This window comes from Microtus oregoni, unplaced genomic scaffold (assembly GCF_018167655.1).
Source record: "Microtus oregoni isolate MIOR12 unplaced genomic scaffold, Mior012 000012F_ref0000307, whole genome shotgun sequence".
In the NCBI taxonomy this organism is placed as follows: Eukaryota; Metazoa; Chordata; class Mammalia; order Rodentia; family Cricetidae; genus Microtus; species Microtus oregoni.
In genome coordinates this window covers 30,294,989-30,312,803 of record NW_024543071.1, presented here as the reverse complement: position 1 = coordinate 30,312,803, position 17,815 = coordinate 30,294,989, and the positions used below count along the sequence as shown (strand labels likewise).

At 37.1% G+C, this 17,815-nt stretch overlaps 1 protein-coding gene across 5 annotated transcripts in view; it reads right to left on the bottom strand.

The window, feature by feature from the left end:
- Window positions 1-17,815, bottom strand: part of Kiaa2026 (KIAA2026 ortholog) — an 80,384-nt gene that overhangs the window by 51,969 nt on the left and 10,600 nt on the right. For 4 of the 5 annotated variants that reach the window (XM_041660914.1, XM_041660916.1, XM_041660917.1 and 1 more), the window contains exon 2: window positions 1,866-2,066. The exons of the other annotated variant lie outside the window; for it this stretch is intronic. In XM_041660914.1, coding sequence (XP_041516848.1) covers window positions 1,866-2,066 — 201 coding nt within the window. The remainder of the gene's footprint in view (window positions 1-1,865; window positions 2,067-17,815) is intronic. 5 annotated transcript variants of the gene reach the window in all.

The window sequence follows — 17,815 nt, the reverse complement described above, 5'->3', positions numbered from 1 at the left end:
GATGATTTGGGACTATTCTAGTTTCCCACTATACAATCACACTTGGATGCTTCAACATTTATCATCATTTCAATCCCTTTATTTTTAGACAAGTTCACTACTGTTCCTTCCCTTTCAGCTCAAATTTTCAAGCTTACCACTTTCTTTACTTAGCCGTTTTAAACATCACAGGGTGGTGTACTGCCTAGTAGCATGGGGTGACTTTGGGCAAACTACTTCCTCTGTGACTCATGATACAAAGCTGACTTCACATGTTGAGCGCTAATTCAGTCTCAATAAATACTACACCCAAAGTTCTCTTCCTTATCTTAACAGTGCCATTACTACTGCCTGCGACTGGCTTCAAACGCACAGAGGGCCACCCGCCTCACCTCCTGAGTACTGGAATTAAAGGTAAGGGCCAACTCACCCAGCTGAGCTCCATTCCTTGCTCTACTTTTATCAAGCAAGGGATAAGTTCTGCTAGCTCTTCCCCGAACAATCTATTTGTGGTAACTAGTAATGGAGATGCAGTAATGGAGGTATTTTCTTCCATCAGCCTTTCAATTTTTTTGGTTCCTCCCATTCTAATCAATTATGTACTATTATCAGTTTAATTTTAATTCTTTCCAAAATTCCCATTTCCTACAGCAGAAAAACTGAGGCACTGAACAAGGGGAAAAATGTGTTTCATAGTTGTTTCCCAAATTAATCACTGCTATAAAAGCTATAAAAAGTATGATTGCTGCCGGGCGGTGGTGGCACACACCTTTAATCCCAGCACTTGGGAGGCAGAGGCAGGCGGATCTCTGGGAGTTCGAGGCCAGCCTGGTCTACAAGAGCTAGTTCCAGGACAGGCACCAAAGCTACAGAGAAACCCTGTCTCGAAAAACCAAAAAAAAAAAAAAGAAAAAAAGAAAAAAGTATGATTGCTGAAAGCATCATGACTGAGTTTTAGCCCTACAATTATCAAAGCAAGTTACATTTATTAATATAAGAGCAACAAAATGTTTTAAGTTGCCTTCAACTAGCATTAGGAAATCTTAATTACATCAGCAAACATTCCTTGCATAGTCTGAGATTTGATTTGGTATAAAATCACTAGTAAATTACAGAAACTTGAGTTTCACTTACCTCTTGGGGGCTCTACTTTCCTTTGTTACATATAAAATGTTATATAAGGCCATCACTCTATGTTCATTGGCATAAAAAGGTACCATAAATTGAGTACAAGACTCTTTTCTGAAGAATATAAATCAAACCGTTATCCAAGAAGGTAATAATATTACTGAAAGAAATGGCAGAGGTGTATTTCTGTCATTTTTTTATCTAAATTTAATTTTTATTTTATGTGTGTGGGTTTTTTTTTGACTCCAGGTGTGTCTGTCTGCTTACCATGTGCATGGCCAGAAGAAGGCGTTCAATTCCCCGGAACTAGAGTTAGACAGTTGTAAGCTACCATGTGGGTACTTGGAATTGAACCTGGATCTTCTGTGGAAGCAGCAAGTGCTTCCAGCCCCTATATCATTCTTGAACATCACTATTTCGGCAGTTGGTAATAATTTAATGGCATGTGATTCTATTCTAAAAATACAAGTGCATATAGAAATTACTATAATCTGAAGTTCCCTGAGACTATTTCTAGAAAACTTGAAAATCTTTTATAAAAATTATTTTTGTATATTGTCAAAAAATTTGTTTTAAAATTTAAAGCTACACTTAAAAAATTTCACTGTGATTCATTAACAATCCATACTTTGTTGATAGTGCATTACTAGTAAATCTACTAAATATGGACTACTACTAGAATGGGACCAAAAATGTGATACTGGCATATAAATGCAGCTATTCTTGGAAATCTCTACATTTAACATTTTAACATTTACCTTTTTTCTTCTTTTGCTCTCAGCTGTTCTTCCTGTCTCAAAACTTGAACCATTATAGACTCAAAAACTCCACTTGTCAAACCTGCCAAACTTCGAGGTGTTGACCGGCGCCTTGTTGAAGTACATGCAGTTCCCTTCTCCTCCTCCAATCCATAATAGCCTCTAGATGTAACTGCTATCGTTGTCTTTTCTCTCAAGTGCCTTGGAGAAGAATAAGTCAATTCACATGTCAAATCTTCTGGATAATCAACACACCCTTTCACCAGTACCTAAGTAGAATTTCTTTTGTTGACTACTACAAAACACTTAGTTAAAACTTTCTTTGACATGTTCCAGAGTTTTATCTGTTCCACATAAGAGTCTAACTTCTTTCATATAGAATTCATTGAGAATCCCTCCTCTACATTAAAAAAAAAAACATAAGCATGAAGCATTCAAGTTAAGGACTAACAACACTAATTCTATTAAAAAATCAATAGAAAGTTTTTGTTTGCAATAGGTACACTGTTTATTGATGTATGAGAAAATGTACAATGATATGAAAACATTTTGGGAAAGAAGATTTTGATACATAAACACTTTGGGGAAATTATAAACAAGGACAGCATTACAATATTTGGCAATTATATTACATTGAGCCCCAAGAGAAAGAAATTATAAGGCCCAAGGAAAACAGCCGCCTCGTAATAACAAACTCTGAACAGATAAAGTAGAGGTTTGCTTAAATGTGTTTGTACCAAGTGATCTAACTCTGTAACATTAATTACTTATCAATATTAATGAAAGAGAAAATATTAATACAAAGAGAATGAACAATGTAATCTGCCTTCTGACTGAACAGATTCAGAATTTAGAATTCTAGAATTCCTCTTCATTCTCAGTGTATGTGTCCTTCATGATATTTTTATTAATTCACTGAGATGCTGGTCTAATACTTAAAAGTAGTATCCCAGCAGGTTCACTTAATTGTGCACAAACCACTTTAATGAATTTGAAATGATTAAAAACACGGGCTGGAGAGATGGCTTAGTGGTTAAGAGCATTGCCTGCTCTTCCAAAGGACCCGAGTTCGATTCTCAGCAACCACATGGTGGCTCACGACCATCTGTGATGAGGTCTGGTGTCCTCTTCTGGCCTACAGACATATATGCAAACAGAATAGTGTGTCCATAATAAATGGATAAATATTTAAAAAAAACATCCATTATAATAGACCTAGGGATGTAGCTCAGAGGTAGCAAGCATAAGACACAATTACTGACCTACAGTATTGCAAAAGTTAATAAAAACATATTTACAGTAGAAAAGGAAACATTACACTGACCTTACAAAGTTTTAATGACTAGTCTTAACTATTGATTTCTAGGTCTGTATCTAGTATATAAACGGTAATCGTAAAAAAAAAAAAATCAGAGGAAACATATTTTGACCTTTGTAAAATATGCCAAATCCTCTGAAAATTTCATGTTATTTCTACAATGGAGAATTTAAGTCAGTTCTAAAGGTAATCACTAAAAATACTGCATAATAATTTATATGAGGATTTTTCTCCCTTGGAGCCCCTCCCACTCTTGAAATGTTCTTTTCTTACTTTTTCTTAATAAATCTACATTCCCTCTGTTTAAACAAATCACACACACACACACACACACACACACACACAAAGAATTTATATGAATTAAATATTGGCTATGGCTATATTTCCATTTTCCTAAAAAGCGTCAAAAAGTTCACTGAAACACAACCCTTTAAAACACTGTAAGATACACCATTCCCTCCCTTCTTGCATTGTATCCACAGCAGTTTACCATTATAAATGAGGGTAACTTACCACTCTTACCTTCACTGGCATCTGGGTCCCATGAATAGAGCCTACTAAACTACTGTTCTGTTCTCTGTTACAAGGAGATGGCACTAACTGATTTCGCTCCTCACAGGATAAGAACATTAGTTTTGTAACAGTGAGGAATTTGGTTCATCATTTGCTGTGCTATTTTAGGCTACTGTTACCCTTTTGTAAAAATTAATTTTTTAATTTACTTTTATTGTGTACTGGGCGGGCAACGTGTCACTATGTCTGTAGCAATTAGGAGACTGCTTTCAAGTGTCAGTATATTCTTTCTGCCTCTAAACAAAATTTTACATTTATTTATTTATTGTCTGTGTACACAGGCAGGTATATGTAGAGGTCAGAGGACAACTTCAGAAAATTGGTTCCTTCCTTCCACCATGGGAGTTCCAAGGAAGGAACTCTGGTTATTAAACTTGGTAGCAAGTACCTTTACCTGCTGAGCCATCCCCAAGGGCCAAATTACATTAGTTAATGTTCCATTCATCTAAAAAGACCAGGTACGTGTATATGCACTCAATAAAAAAGACATCATTATATGTTGTGCAAAAAAGTTTTTAAATAAAATACTTAACCTACAAACATCACAAATATAAACGGCATCTAGAAGTATGTGTGCTTGTGTATACATGAGTCCAAACTCTTAACCTAGATTACAAATTCTTCATGACAACGTTTTTTCCTTTCATTCTGCTCTATCAATACACAAATCTGTGCAATACTTTCAAAAGCTAGTTGGAGTATGCCATTACCTTGCTGTCTCCTCTTAGAACACATCTGATATTCTTTTAACCTCTAAGACCTGGTGTGATATGGTCTTTACCTCCTTAAGGCCTCTCTTTGCATTTCTAAGTCTTTGCTCTCTGCATTCTAGTCAGTCTTCCATCTATTCTGGAGCCACACCAACACATCTATTTCCCTAGCATCTTTGTGCACCATTCTTCTTCCATAAACATACTCTTCCACAGATATTCACATGTAGGTCTATCATTTGAACCAAGTTTCAAAGGCACCAAGTCTGAGAGGGTTTTCTCTGATTGTAATGTTTAATAACAGCTTCCCTAGCACTCTATGCCCTTATATTGATTTCTTTGTCTTTATTTTACTTATCACCACACTGTACTAATTAGCATTTATTTAATAATTGTCTACCCTCCCCCTACCTGATCTCCCGAAAAAGCTCAGGGTCTATGCAAAATGGAGGTGAAAAGACTGTAAGAGCCAGAGGTGATGGATGACTCCAAGGAAACAGTGTCTTCCAGACACAACAAGACTGAAAAATACAAAAACTCAGAGACTATGGAAGCACACACAAAGCCCATATGGGCTCAATTCAGACAGGGTCCCAGCACTGAGAGAAAAATGGGCTCCCATCCCCAATCAAGAAGCTATCTGCAATTAATATCTGCTAGCACTTCAAGGTAGGCTCCATGCCCAAGAGAAACTGGACAACACAAAACAGATTCAACAGTATTTTTTTCTGAAGACTTTTTGTCTCATTTTGCTTTGTTTGGGCATTTTTTTGTATCATGGTCTTTTGCTTGAATAATTTGGTTTCTATTTTTATATGTGTTTTATGTATGTATGTACCTGTTTTTTGATTTTGTTTTTTAAAGAGGAAGGGAGGGAAAAGAACATAAAATTGGGTTTGTAGGAGGTGGGGAAGATCTGGAAGGGGGTGAATATGATCAGAATATATTGTATGAAAAAATTTTCAATTTAAAAAAATAATTATTCCCCAACCAGAAGGAAAGAGCCAGAAATATAAGGACCTTTCTCCCCTTATTAACTGCACTTTCTGACCGTAAACTATAATAAATAGGTGCATATATTTGTGTGAATACATGTTTAAATATCTTCGAAAGGCTATTAGCCAAGTTGTTTCACATTTTTCAGTTACAAATATATTTAAAACTCCAATCGATGTATTTGCCTATCGTAAGAGTCCTGATTAAACATGTTATTTGGTTTTTATTCATAAGAGAATAAAATACCATAAAGTAATATAAAATCTCACCTCATTTCCAAACAGGAATTGTCACACAATCAAGGACTATATAAACACACTAAAGTAAGCCTTCCCTTAAAAAACAAATAAAACCAACAAGAAACCAAGTTCTTTTCTTCCTATGAAATCAATGTCAGTAGTTTGAAGTTAATATACTGCCAACTATACACAAAACCTTAGCAATAATTATAGGTGAGCTTGTGTTATCACTTCTACTGTTTTTTTCCTTTAAGGCATAAAATTTCTATGCTAATACATCCTGAATTTCAGAGTTCAGAGGCAAAATTCTACTTACAATTACTGAAACAAGTATCAACAAGAAGCAAATTGATGTTAAATAATCAATACTTAAAACTAATATAAAATATACTTGATATTTACTTAAAATCAATACAAATAGATACTGCCGCCTACTAAAAATAGGTATTTAGGAAGGTTTCCATTATCATGTCAGGGTTTTTTGGTTGTTACTATTAAAAGCAATGTGAATGTCATTAATAGTACAACTATTTGTATGGAAGTAGAGCTCAAAAGTAGATAACATATTTAGCATGCACAAGGCCATGGGTTCAATCCTCAACACACACACACACACACACACACACACACACACACACACAATCTACAGTTATAATCTAGAAATAAAATTACCTAATTTATTTAATATTCTAAGTGAAAAGTTTCACTTTGTTAACTCAGTTCATTTAAAAAAAAAAACATTAAAATTCAACTACAACCCTATAAGCCCCAAGGTCCTAGCAAGAAAGGCCATGTAAAAGACTGAGTGATAATCGATGCAGGGACTATTTACAAATGGCAGGCAAGGCTAAGAGAAGATAGGTAGAAATGATGAAGTGTTCTTGGATCAACCACAAGGAGTTATTCCAACTGTAAGCCTAAAAGAGGAAGTGAAGGGAATGGGGAATAGTTACCAGACCAAGAGAGTTATAACTAAAGAGAATCACACAATGACTGAGCATAGTTACTGACAACCTGAAGGTCAGGAAAGAGGAAGATGTTAAAGTAAATGCTCCTACCTCTTGGTCCTCCTGTCAGTGCCTTCCGTTGGCTGAACCCAATCAGAAGTCAGGGGACAAGGCAGACCAGTTGATGCAGTCCTTAGAAATCAGCCTCCTGGGGCACAGAGCAGAGTATAAAAGGGTGGAGACTGCATTTGGAAAAGCATATGATGACTAACAGCACAGCACAACCTGAGTATTAGTTTTCAAGAACAACTGAATGAAATTAGAAAAGACAGAATTTACTAGGACTTCAACAAAAACTTAGGCACATTTGAGAGATAAACAATGTAGTCATTGTGGCTGACAGTGTACTCTAAATATGAGTATCTTTATGAGTTCTGAGCTGCACCAATCATCAAAATCCAGTATCCAAATAAACCTAGCATAGAAGTCTTTCAAATATCTCAACAGTCAAATATTAAACCAAACCTTGACAAACAAATCAGAATGCTCTCGTAAAATTTTTGTATTATTGTTTAGAAATTCTTAAATGCAATTTATAAATAAGTATAAACATACTATAGTATACACACTCATTTTTTTCCTAAAAATTAAAAAATAAAACACCCAAGTTTGGGGACTACTGCTTTCATCTTTAAGCTACTTAATATCCAAGATTTTTTTTCAGAAAAAAATAATCTGCAAGAAAGCACTAATCACAAACTATTACTTATTTGTTCTTTCTCTTTTGTTGCCTCAATCATTATTCCTACTCCCCTTGAAATTCTCAGCTCACCAAAGTAGTATCTTGTCTTGACTTTCATTTGCTCAAACATAATTCAGCTTCTTTTCACTAGTCATGAAAAGAAGGTGGAACTCAAAATGTATTAACAACCTTTTCTTATTGTCCTTGCATTCTAGCTTCTCTTAACTCTTAGCTTAAAGTCCCTCTACTCAAACTTCTACTACTAAAGCACTACTGCTGATAACAAAACAAAACCTTACAGCTTTTCCTCCAGCTACTAGCAGCTGAGTTCAATCTGTACTAAGATCATCTCTGTTGTTCTCCATAAAATACACTTTGAACACTATCATATGTAAAAGACCCATCCTATTGCTCACTACAACTTAGTAAGGTAGTTCTTAAGTAAGATATTCATTATTTTCTGCTTTTGAAAAACTAAGGCTATCTGAATGTTTCAGTGAAAATATCTCTGATCCAAAACCAATTGTTGCACAGGTTTTTAGTATCTATATCTCATGAATTCTTCTGTGTGCTCCTTTAGCATAAAATCATGTCCAAGTCTGATTAAAAACAGCCACTCCCCTTGAAAATATCCAAACCTAAACACAAAAAGTCCTGTGTTCACACCTCAATCTATTATAACATGGCAACTACCTGCATACTCCACTGAACCATTCTTCCCAATGTTCTTGCTATGAAACTCAAGGAATAGTTTTCAGTGTTTACCTTATTCAAGCTCTCTATCATCTAGTTGCTCTTTTCTCAAGACCATTAACTGTAACTTAACACAATTAACACTTTTGGGGATAGAAAAGTAGAGGGAATATCCATCCATACAATTCAAATGCATTCAGATGTCTACTAAACAATAAAGATTTAACAATGAACATATTGACAATTCATATATATGGAATTAAAGGCATAAATATCAAAGATGATAAATATATTCAGGTTGAAACAATGGTGACAACACCAACAAAAACCTAAAAAAATATGAAAGTTCAAAAGGAAAACAATGAGATTTGGGTGAGAAATAGTTAACAGTTTTGAGGTAGCAGTTGTATAACTAACTAGAAAAGTTCTGTAAACAGAAATAAACTATTTTTTCCCACTTTTTCTTTTATTTATTTTTACCAATTTTATTGAAGCAGTAATATTAATCTAACTCTAAAATAATAGTCCAGAAAGGAAAATCGAAAGTAATTTTTCAAAAAATGTTTTCTGAAAAAAATTACATTTTCTACTTATGTGTATGTGTGCACCTGCTTGTCTATATGTGCACCACAGGCATGCAGGTGCCTCAGAGGCCAGAGGAGGAAGCTAGAATCCCTGATCTGAAGGCACAGGGGCCTGTGAGCTCATGGTGGATGCTAGGAACTGAACCCCTATCCTCTGCAAGAGCAGCAAATGCTCTGAACTCATGAGCCAAATCTCTATCCTCATAAAGTAGACAGGCTTTTTTAAAAAAATTTCTATTTTTTAATGCTAAAAAGAGTTCTTTCTTGCTGGGCAGTGGTGGCACATGCCTTTAATCCCAGCATTTGGGGGGCAGAGACAGGCAGAAATCAGAGTTTGAGGGCAGCCTGGTCTACAGAGTGAGTTCAGAACTATACAGAGAAACCCTGTCTCAAAAACAATCAAACAAACAAAAAGAATTCTCTCTGTATATGTGTGTGTTTTGTTTTTCAAAGATTTATGTAAGAATTGCTTTTGATCAAATCTTATATTCAGTTTAACTATAATATGTAATGAATTTGGACCTTTCTGGTCTTTCATTGAAATAAGGTGCTCCACATAAATTGTTTAGTGGTAAATGCCTCAATATAATGATGCTATGGATTATTCATGTGTGAACCAAAATCTTAGGTGCTTTAAAAATGAATTTAAAGAGGAAAGTTCCTAAGGCATGTTGCATGTAAGCATATTGCACGTATGCATGCTTTGTGGGCAGACTGATAAGACCGAAAACGTTAATGTCTTGGTCATAATGCCGAGTGTCAGAAGGTCCCTCTGGATTAGAGCCCTTAGACTTGGTTCTGCCTGCTCTTGAACACTACCTCCTCCTCATATACCTGTGGGTAGATCAACATCCTCCTGAAGACACAGGGGAAGTAGCTGATCAAGTTTGCTACCATCTCTGCAGGCCCAATAAACTATTTTTTTAAAAGGGAAAAAGGTTTTTTTTTTTTTTTTTAGTTTTTCGAGACAGGGTTTCTCTGTAGCTTTGGAGCCTGTCCTGGCACTAGCTCTTGTAGACCAGGCTGGCCTAGAACTCCCAGAGATCCGCCTGCCTCTGACTCCCGAGTGCTGGGATTAAAGGCGTGTGCCACCACTGTCCGGCGGGAAGGAAGTCTTAAAATACTGATTTAAGAATCTTATGGTAAGGAATGCCATGGAAAATAAATAATGTATCTAGAGGACTAAACACAGAAATATAAACTCTAAAGGCATAACAACAAGAATTACCTACAAATACAAGAAAAAAATAGCAAAAGAACACTGCAAAGATGGGTTAAGGAATAATTTAAAAATGCAAAAAAGAGACCAGAAGTTTAACTGTTAAATAATCTAAACTCTTAATTTTCTAAATAGGACTGAGACAGAACAAAGTAAAAGCCAAAGATTGAGAAAGAAGGCATCAATCATTAGTAAAAAGTCAAGACAACCTGAGTAGGAACTAAATGCAAAGACCCTTGAAGCTAAACATTTCTAAGTCTTAGACATGTTCTGAAACAGCAGCAGATAAATAAACACACTACTCTAAACGGAAGATGGGCTACTCTAAGTTTTCAAACCACACATTTTTCTTACATTAAATCTATGTCTTGATTTTGTTTACTTCAATTTAAGATTTGTTGGTTAAAAAGAAGTTCTCTACTTTTATAAAAAAAAAGTGTTTGAAAAACGTCTTACCAACCTTGACAAGTTAGTTTTTAATTAGCTAGGGCTGCTCTCCCAAACATATTACTACTACTTAGGGCTATTTCTTGCCACACAGAAAAATTCAAGAGATCTCAGTGTAGGCAGAACATAAATAAGCTCATTACTGAGTGAGTTAGTAACTCATTGCCCAAATATGTTGGTGCTATCTCAAAGATACTTGAGGCAAGTAGATAGATACTTTATCATCCTGGCCCTGGCTCTTCTCTATATATACCAAGCAGCAATATGGCTTAGAAACACTACAAATTTGGGAAACTTTCAGATTTAGATAATTACACAGACACAGAGGAAAACCTACCAAGTTTTGCCTTTGGCAACATGTAACAAAGTAACAAGTCCTAACAAAGAAAGGAACCTAGCAAAGTTAAAAACAAAATTGAAATTAAGAGGATCTGACAACTGAATATTGTGATATCTACAGAAAATACCCAATACCTCAACTGTTCGTTTCCTCTTTCATTTCACAAGTGTGAACAGTATCATTTCTATTCTGTACAAACCAGTAATCTGTAGTTTTCTCATATGTCTCTTATGCCAATGAACGAAAACAGGAGTTTTTACAAAGCTGAATCCATCGAGTTACTAAAAAGATACACTTGCTATGGAAAAACAGAACAAAAGCAACTTTAGGGGGAAAAAAAAAACCAATCAACTTGTCTTGGCAGAAGACCCATTTTACAAGATAGTAAAGGATTTTAGGGGCTAAAGAAGTGGCTCAATTAGTAAAAAGCACTTGCTTTACAAACACGAGGGCCTAAGTTCAATCATGAAAACCCAGGTAAGAAAATCTGGGTGGGACAATATATACCTGTAATCCCAATACTGTGAAGACAGGAGGATCCCTGGGGCTTGTTAATCAGCTAGTCTAAGCCTGTCTCAAAAGAGGTGGGCAGTGTTCCCGGGATGACACCCAAGTTGTTCTCTGGCCTCCATACACATGTGAGCAGAGCAGAGTGCACATGTATGTATATATATTCATTCTCTCTCTCTCTCTCTCTCTCTCTCTCTCTCTCTCTCTCTGTGTGTGTGTGTGTGTGTGTCTCTCTCTCTCTCTCTCTCACACACACACAAATAAAGAAATATATCAACAAATAAAGATCAGCAACAGAGCGGAGAGTTAAAAATACACTACAGATGTTATCATAAAGATAATATTTCAAATCAGTGAAGAAAAGTGATGTTGCAACAACTGGCTACACACGAGAATAACAAAACTGCTGGAATTCAACTTCATTTCTTGACTAATAAATCCTAGACATATTCATTAATTTATTTCATTTTATTTATGCTTTTATTCAACATTAGTAAAATGCTTATAGGTAGTGTGGCTAAGTACTGGTACAACTACTATAGCAAAGATATATAAAATCAAAGTAAGCAAACATATACACAATTTCTAAGTTATATACTCTTGGTTCAGTCAAGAATAATTTCTCTGAGGAAGCAACAGGGGAGCCAAACATGCAAAAAAAAAAAAACAAATCAAAATAGTAAAAAACAACTTAAGAGTATGTGTTCAAAATAAAGACTAAGTACAAAGGCCATGGTTTAAGGATGATGAGATGGCTCAGCATGTCAAGTGCTTGCTGTCAAGGCTAATGACCCAAGTCTGATCCCCAGAACTCATGTGGTGGAAGGAGAGAAAGAACCCCAGCTTGTCACCTGACCTCTACTCTAGAACCAGAGCACACTCCCCCAAACACCAAATGAATAATGGAAAGTGGAAAGGGTTAGTGTGTTGGCGGTCTGGCAGATATGTAGGAAGAACAGAGTAAATTCTTTAATATACCCAAAATGCCAGTGAGGCATTTATCTGTAAAAGTACTTATTGATTTCTCTTAATGTATATTTTTAAATGGCTGATGGCAGAAAATGATCTCAAAGAAAACAGCTGAAATTAGAAAACTACAGGTAAAAAATGGTAATGGCCTAAACTTAAGTGGCAACATTAGAAATACACAAACTCAGAACTGGTATTTTTTAATAAGGGAAATGAACTGGAAAGAAACTTGAAAAACAAAGGTTTTTTGGCCACTGCTACACAAGTTTATCAACAGTAAAACTATAACCACTACCATAACAAAACAAGCCACAAATACAGGTTTGAACATGTCTGAAACAGTTATTAGATACCATTGTGGTCTCAAATCAGGAAGAGCCCCTCTAACTGGTAAAGAAGATACTATTTATTTACTTCTTTAAGAGTGCATGTGTGCGCACTACACATACCTGTGCAAGTGCCATGCCTGTGTGGAGGGCTGTGGAGGGCAGAAGCTGACATCTGGTCTATTTCACAATTGTCTCCTCTTTATTTTCTAAAACAGGATCTCTCACTGAACCTGGAGCTCACTAACTGGCTAGACTGGTTGGTCTGTTGAGCTCCCCAGCACCCTCCCGTATCTGCTTCCCAATAATAGGATTACAGGAATACATCATCACACCAAGTTGTTATGTGGGTGCTGACGTTCTTAGCTTATACAATAAGCACTTAACTCCCTAGTCAGGGAGACGTCTTAGAAAAACTTTACTTTCTTCTTATACCATTTAGCTTTTGCTACCAGATACACATGCTACTTCTTAAATTAATAAACAATTAACAATGCAAACATTAATCACTGGATTGCCAATTATTCAACACACATTAGACATATTTCAATCACTTTCTTTAGATTTCCTTAATAGTTTTATGTTTAGCTGTTGGCTTGGCTTTTTGAAACATGGGTCTCACTGTGTAACTCTAGCTAGCCCCAAACTCACTATGTACAGAGCAGAAGGCTACTCTCGAACTCAGAGATCTTTCCCTTGGCCTCTGAAGTGCTAGCATTAAAAGCATGTGCCACCACACCTTGCCTATGTTATTTTTTAAGTAATATCGCAAACACTGTCAATCCTACAGCCCTAGATCTCTAACTGGCCTATGTTCCTTGACATTCCTTATAATCTTTTCCTTCCCAGTCTGTCTCAGTAGAAAAGACTCCTTTTTCTCAATCCCTACATTTTTTGGCAATACAGACCAGTGGTTAAATGCTGGCTTTTAATCCAAACCACCTGCAGTCATATCCAGGTTCTGCCACTAATTAGTTTGGGCAAACTAATCTTTTAGTGCCCCAATTTTTCCAATTGTAAAATAGCTCATGAAATCAATAACTATCTTTTTTCAAGATTTCGTTTTATATATGTGTGTGAGTGCCTGCATATATTCATGTGTACCATATGTGTGTCAGTGCTCTAAGATGCCAGACAGTGGTACTGGATCCCCAGAACTAGAGTTCCAGACGGTTTTGAGTCACCTGACGTGGGTGCTGGGAACTGAACTGGAATCCTCTGCAAAAGCAGTTAGTGCTTTTAGTCTGAGTCATGTCTCTGGCCTTTTAATAAGTATCTTAAGCACTTCGGGAATAACAATGTATGTGAAGCCCTTCAAACAAGGCAGCAGTGACAATAAATGTTAACTAGTGTTAAAACATTATGTCAAAATGTATTTCAAAACGTTTGTTGGGATTTTGTATATTAAAGGCAACCAAGACAGGCTCTTTTTCTTTTTTTTTTTTATTGAAAGAAAAAAAAAAGAAATTCCCGCCTCCTCCCAGCCTCCCATTTCCCTCCCCCTCCTCTCACTCTTCTCCTCCTCCCCCGACTCCTCTCCCCCTCCCTCTCCAGTCCAAAGAGCAGTCAGGGTTCCCTGCCCTGTGGAAAGTCCAAGATCCTCCCCCCTCCATCCAGGTCTAGGAAGGTGAACATCCATACTGGCTAAGCTCTCACAAAGCCAGAACATAAAGTAGGATCAAAACCCAGTGCCATTGTCTTTGGCTTCTCATCAGCCCTCATTGTCCGCCATGTTCAAAGAGTCCGGTTTTATCCCATGCTTTTTCAGTCACAGTCCAAATGGCCTTGGTGAGCTCCCAATAGATCAGCCCCACTGTCTCAGTAGGTGGGTGCACCCCTGTGGTCCTGACTTCCTTGCTCATGTTCTCCCTCCTTCTGCTCTTCATTGGGACCTTGGGAGCTCAGTCCGATGCTCTAGTGTGGGTCTCTGTCTCTATCTCCATCCATCGCCAGATGAAGGTTCTATGGTGATATGCAAGATTGCCGGGCAAAAAAACTGGGAACTTGGGGGTGGGGTGGGACGGGGGCAAGGGGAGATGGGGAGAGAAGAGTAAGAAGGGGAGAATGGGGGGAACTTGGGGAAACGGGATGATTGGGAGAAAGGAAGGTTGGATAGAGGAGCAGGGAATCACATAACTTAATTAAGAGAGCCATCTTAGGGTTGGCAAGAGACTTGAACCTAGAGGGCCTCCCAGGTGCCCAGGGCGATGTCCCCAGTTAGCTCCTTGGGCAGCTGAGGATAGGGAACCTGAAATGACCCTATCCTATAGCAATACTGATGAATATCAGGCTCTTTTTCTATTGCTTGCTCTAGACCAGTGGTTCTCAACTTGTGCGTCACAACCCCTTTGGGAATCAAATGACTTTCTCAGGGTTTGCATATCAGATATCCTGCGTATCAGACATTTACATTACAATTCATAACAGCAGCAAAATTACAGTTTTGAAGTAGTAATGAAAATAATTTTATGACTGGGGTCACCTAAATGAGGAACTGTATTAAAGGGTCACAGTATTAGGAAGGTTGAGACCCGCTGCCCTAGACTGATAAACTAGCCATGAGAGTACTGTTACAAACTAGAATGAAGTAGTGAAAACTCTTTAAAAAAAACTAGCTAATTTTATATGGCATGAAATATCAAAAAATTGTAAGGTATAGTTTTAATTCTTTCAAAATCATCATGGCATGACTGATGGAATCACCTTAGTTTGTAATGAGTCAGTCGGGCTGACTCAGTCAAAGTGGTTTTCTTTCCTTTCTTAGCAGCTCTATCAGTTACTTTTCTTATTAATGTGAGGAAATCCCTGGCAAGCGCACTTTAATGAAATGAGAGATATCTGGCTCACAGTTTGAAGAAACAGTCTATCAAGGCAGGCCAGGTCACACTGGATCCACAGTCAGGATGCAGGGAGAAACGAGTGCTACTTCAGCTCATTTTCTCCTTTTTATTCAGTCTAGACTCTAGCCCACATTAACCATACTCTACTTTCTTTTTCTTCTCTTTTTAAAATAGTATCTCACTGCATAGCTCATGCTGGCATCAAGCTTAAGATCCTCCTGCTTCTATCTCTAAAGGGCTGGTATTAAAAGCAATACCACCACCACCTCCAGTTCATGCTACATTTTATTATATACACAGTTATTTCTCCCTCTCATTCTCTTTCTGTAGTATGGACAGCTGAATCCACCAGCACTTGTACAAAGAAGACAAATTCAGTATCACTTGCTACCCCAACCACCCCAGGTAGGGTCTCACTCAACTGTCCAGGCAGATCTAACCTCAAACTTAAATTTTATAAGGTTTCTAAAACTGTATCCATTCCTTGAGGTCTCCCTCATATGGAGGCTTATGGAGCCTCTTTTCTACCTAAAAAGTAATCACAGAATTCCTTTGTTCTTAAAGAGGTACCTACTTTTTAATTTCAAGTGATATTCACGAAAGTTAAGTAGCAGCAAACCAAGTAGAAAATGTCCCTGTATTCACAGTTTATATTCTACTGAGAGGAGAGAAGTAGATTATAGAGAAACAGCTTATCCATAACAAACTGAACACATATGCATTATGTGTTAGGTTGCAAATGAAACAAAATAAAAACCTATTAAGAACAAAGCACTTTAAAGGTGATAATGACCCGGAAGAGGAAAATTATTAAGAAAGAACGGTTAGGAAATTCTAGATAAGGCAATATCAGAAAGGAAAATAAGGGAGTCATGAACGAATGTATTTGTAGTATATTCCAAGTACAAACACAAATATTCACAGCAAGTATTAAACATGTCTTCAGCTTTGTTATTTTCTAATATCTTCATCTTCAAAAATAAAATATCCAGATATTTGAAAAATGTTTTTGTAACTGTAGCAGAAAAGTATGCAATGAGAGTTTTAAACAGCCTGTTGCATTCTATATGAAATGATGTGGACTCTTCCTTTTTAGGACAAACCTGAGAAAATACTCTGAATTGTCTTTCTAGTAATTATTTATTTAGCACTATTTCTAAGGAAATTTTTTGTTTTATAGATTTTTGGATTTTTTGCCTGCCTCCACGATCAAGCACTACAATCTAAAGTATGCTCCACCACATCTGGTATAGTATTTTGTTTCAGTTTTTTTTTTTTCAGCATAGGGTCTCATAGAGCCTAGCAGGCCTTGAACAGCTTAGTCTATTTGACCTTCCAGGTGCTGGAATTTATAGGCCTAGGTAATCAGGCCTGTCTGAAGGCAATTTAAAAACAAAAATATGAGCCAGTAAGACTGGCAGCTAAGTCTGATGACCTGAGACTGAGTCTTAAGACACACATAATAAAAAGAGCTGATTTCCTCAAGCTCTTCTCTGACCTCTAAAAGCTTATTGCTGTGTATGTATGCACAAATACACATAAACATACAAATAAATAGATGTAGTAAGAAATAAATATAAAAAATAAAGACAAAACATAAGATGCTCCTGGGAAATTAGTGTTCTGAGTACATATTTTGTGGAAAAGTTTTTTTAATGTCAACCAAAAAGGCTGAGAACATATACTACTACAAAAGTCATATGCTAGTTAGTAAACTGTAATTTCTTCCTTTAAAGAAATAGTATGCCGGGCCGTGGTGGCGCACGCCTTTAATCCCAGCACTCGGGAGGCAGAGGCAGGCGGATCTCTGTGAGTTCGAGACCAGCCTGGTATACAAGAGCTAGTTCCAGGACAGGCTCCAAAACCACAGAGAAACCCTGTCTCGAAAAACAAAAACAAAAACAAAAAAAAAGGAAGAAATAGTATATGTGTGCGTGTTTGTGCATATGTATGAGTTAGTGCAGACATGCATACGTAGGCCAGAGAGCAAGGCTGGCTCTCCTTCTCCATAACTCCTCGTTTTACTACTTTAGTAAGACTTACTTTATTTTATGTGTATAACTGTTTTACCTGCATGCGTGTTGTGCAAAATGTGCAGACATGGAGCCCATGAAAACCATGAAAGAACATTGGATCTTCTGGAACTAGAGTTAGGGATGCTTGCAGAACCATCATGAAGGTGCTTGGGATCAAACCTGGGTTCTCTGGGTGATTTTAACCACCAAGCCATCTCTCCAACCCTTTCTTCCTTCTGTGTTAAGGCAGGGACTCTCCCTGAACCCAGAGCTTACCAACTGGCTACACTGGCTAGCCAGAAAGTCCTGAGGACCTGCCTGCCTCTCTGTGTCCGTCCGTCCGTCCCTCCCTCCCTGTGACATCATATCCAGCCTTTACAAAAGCATTGAAGATCCAAATTCAGGTCCTCATGTGTCCTTCCAGGGAAGGCATTTACTGACTGGGCCATCTCTCCACCCCAATTTTTTTCCTCTTAAAAATT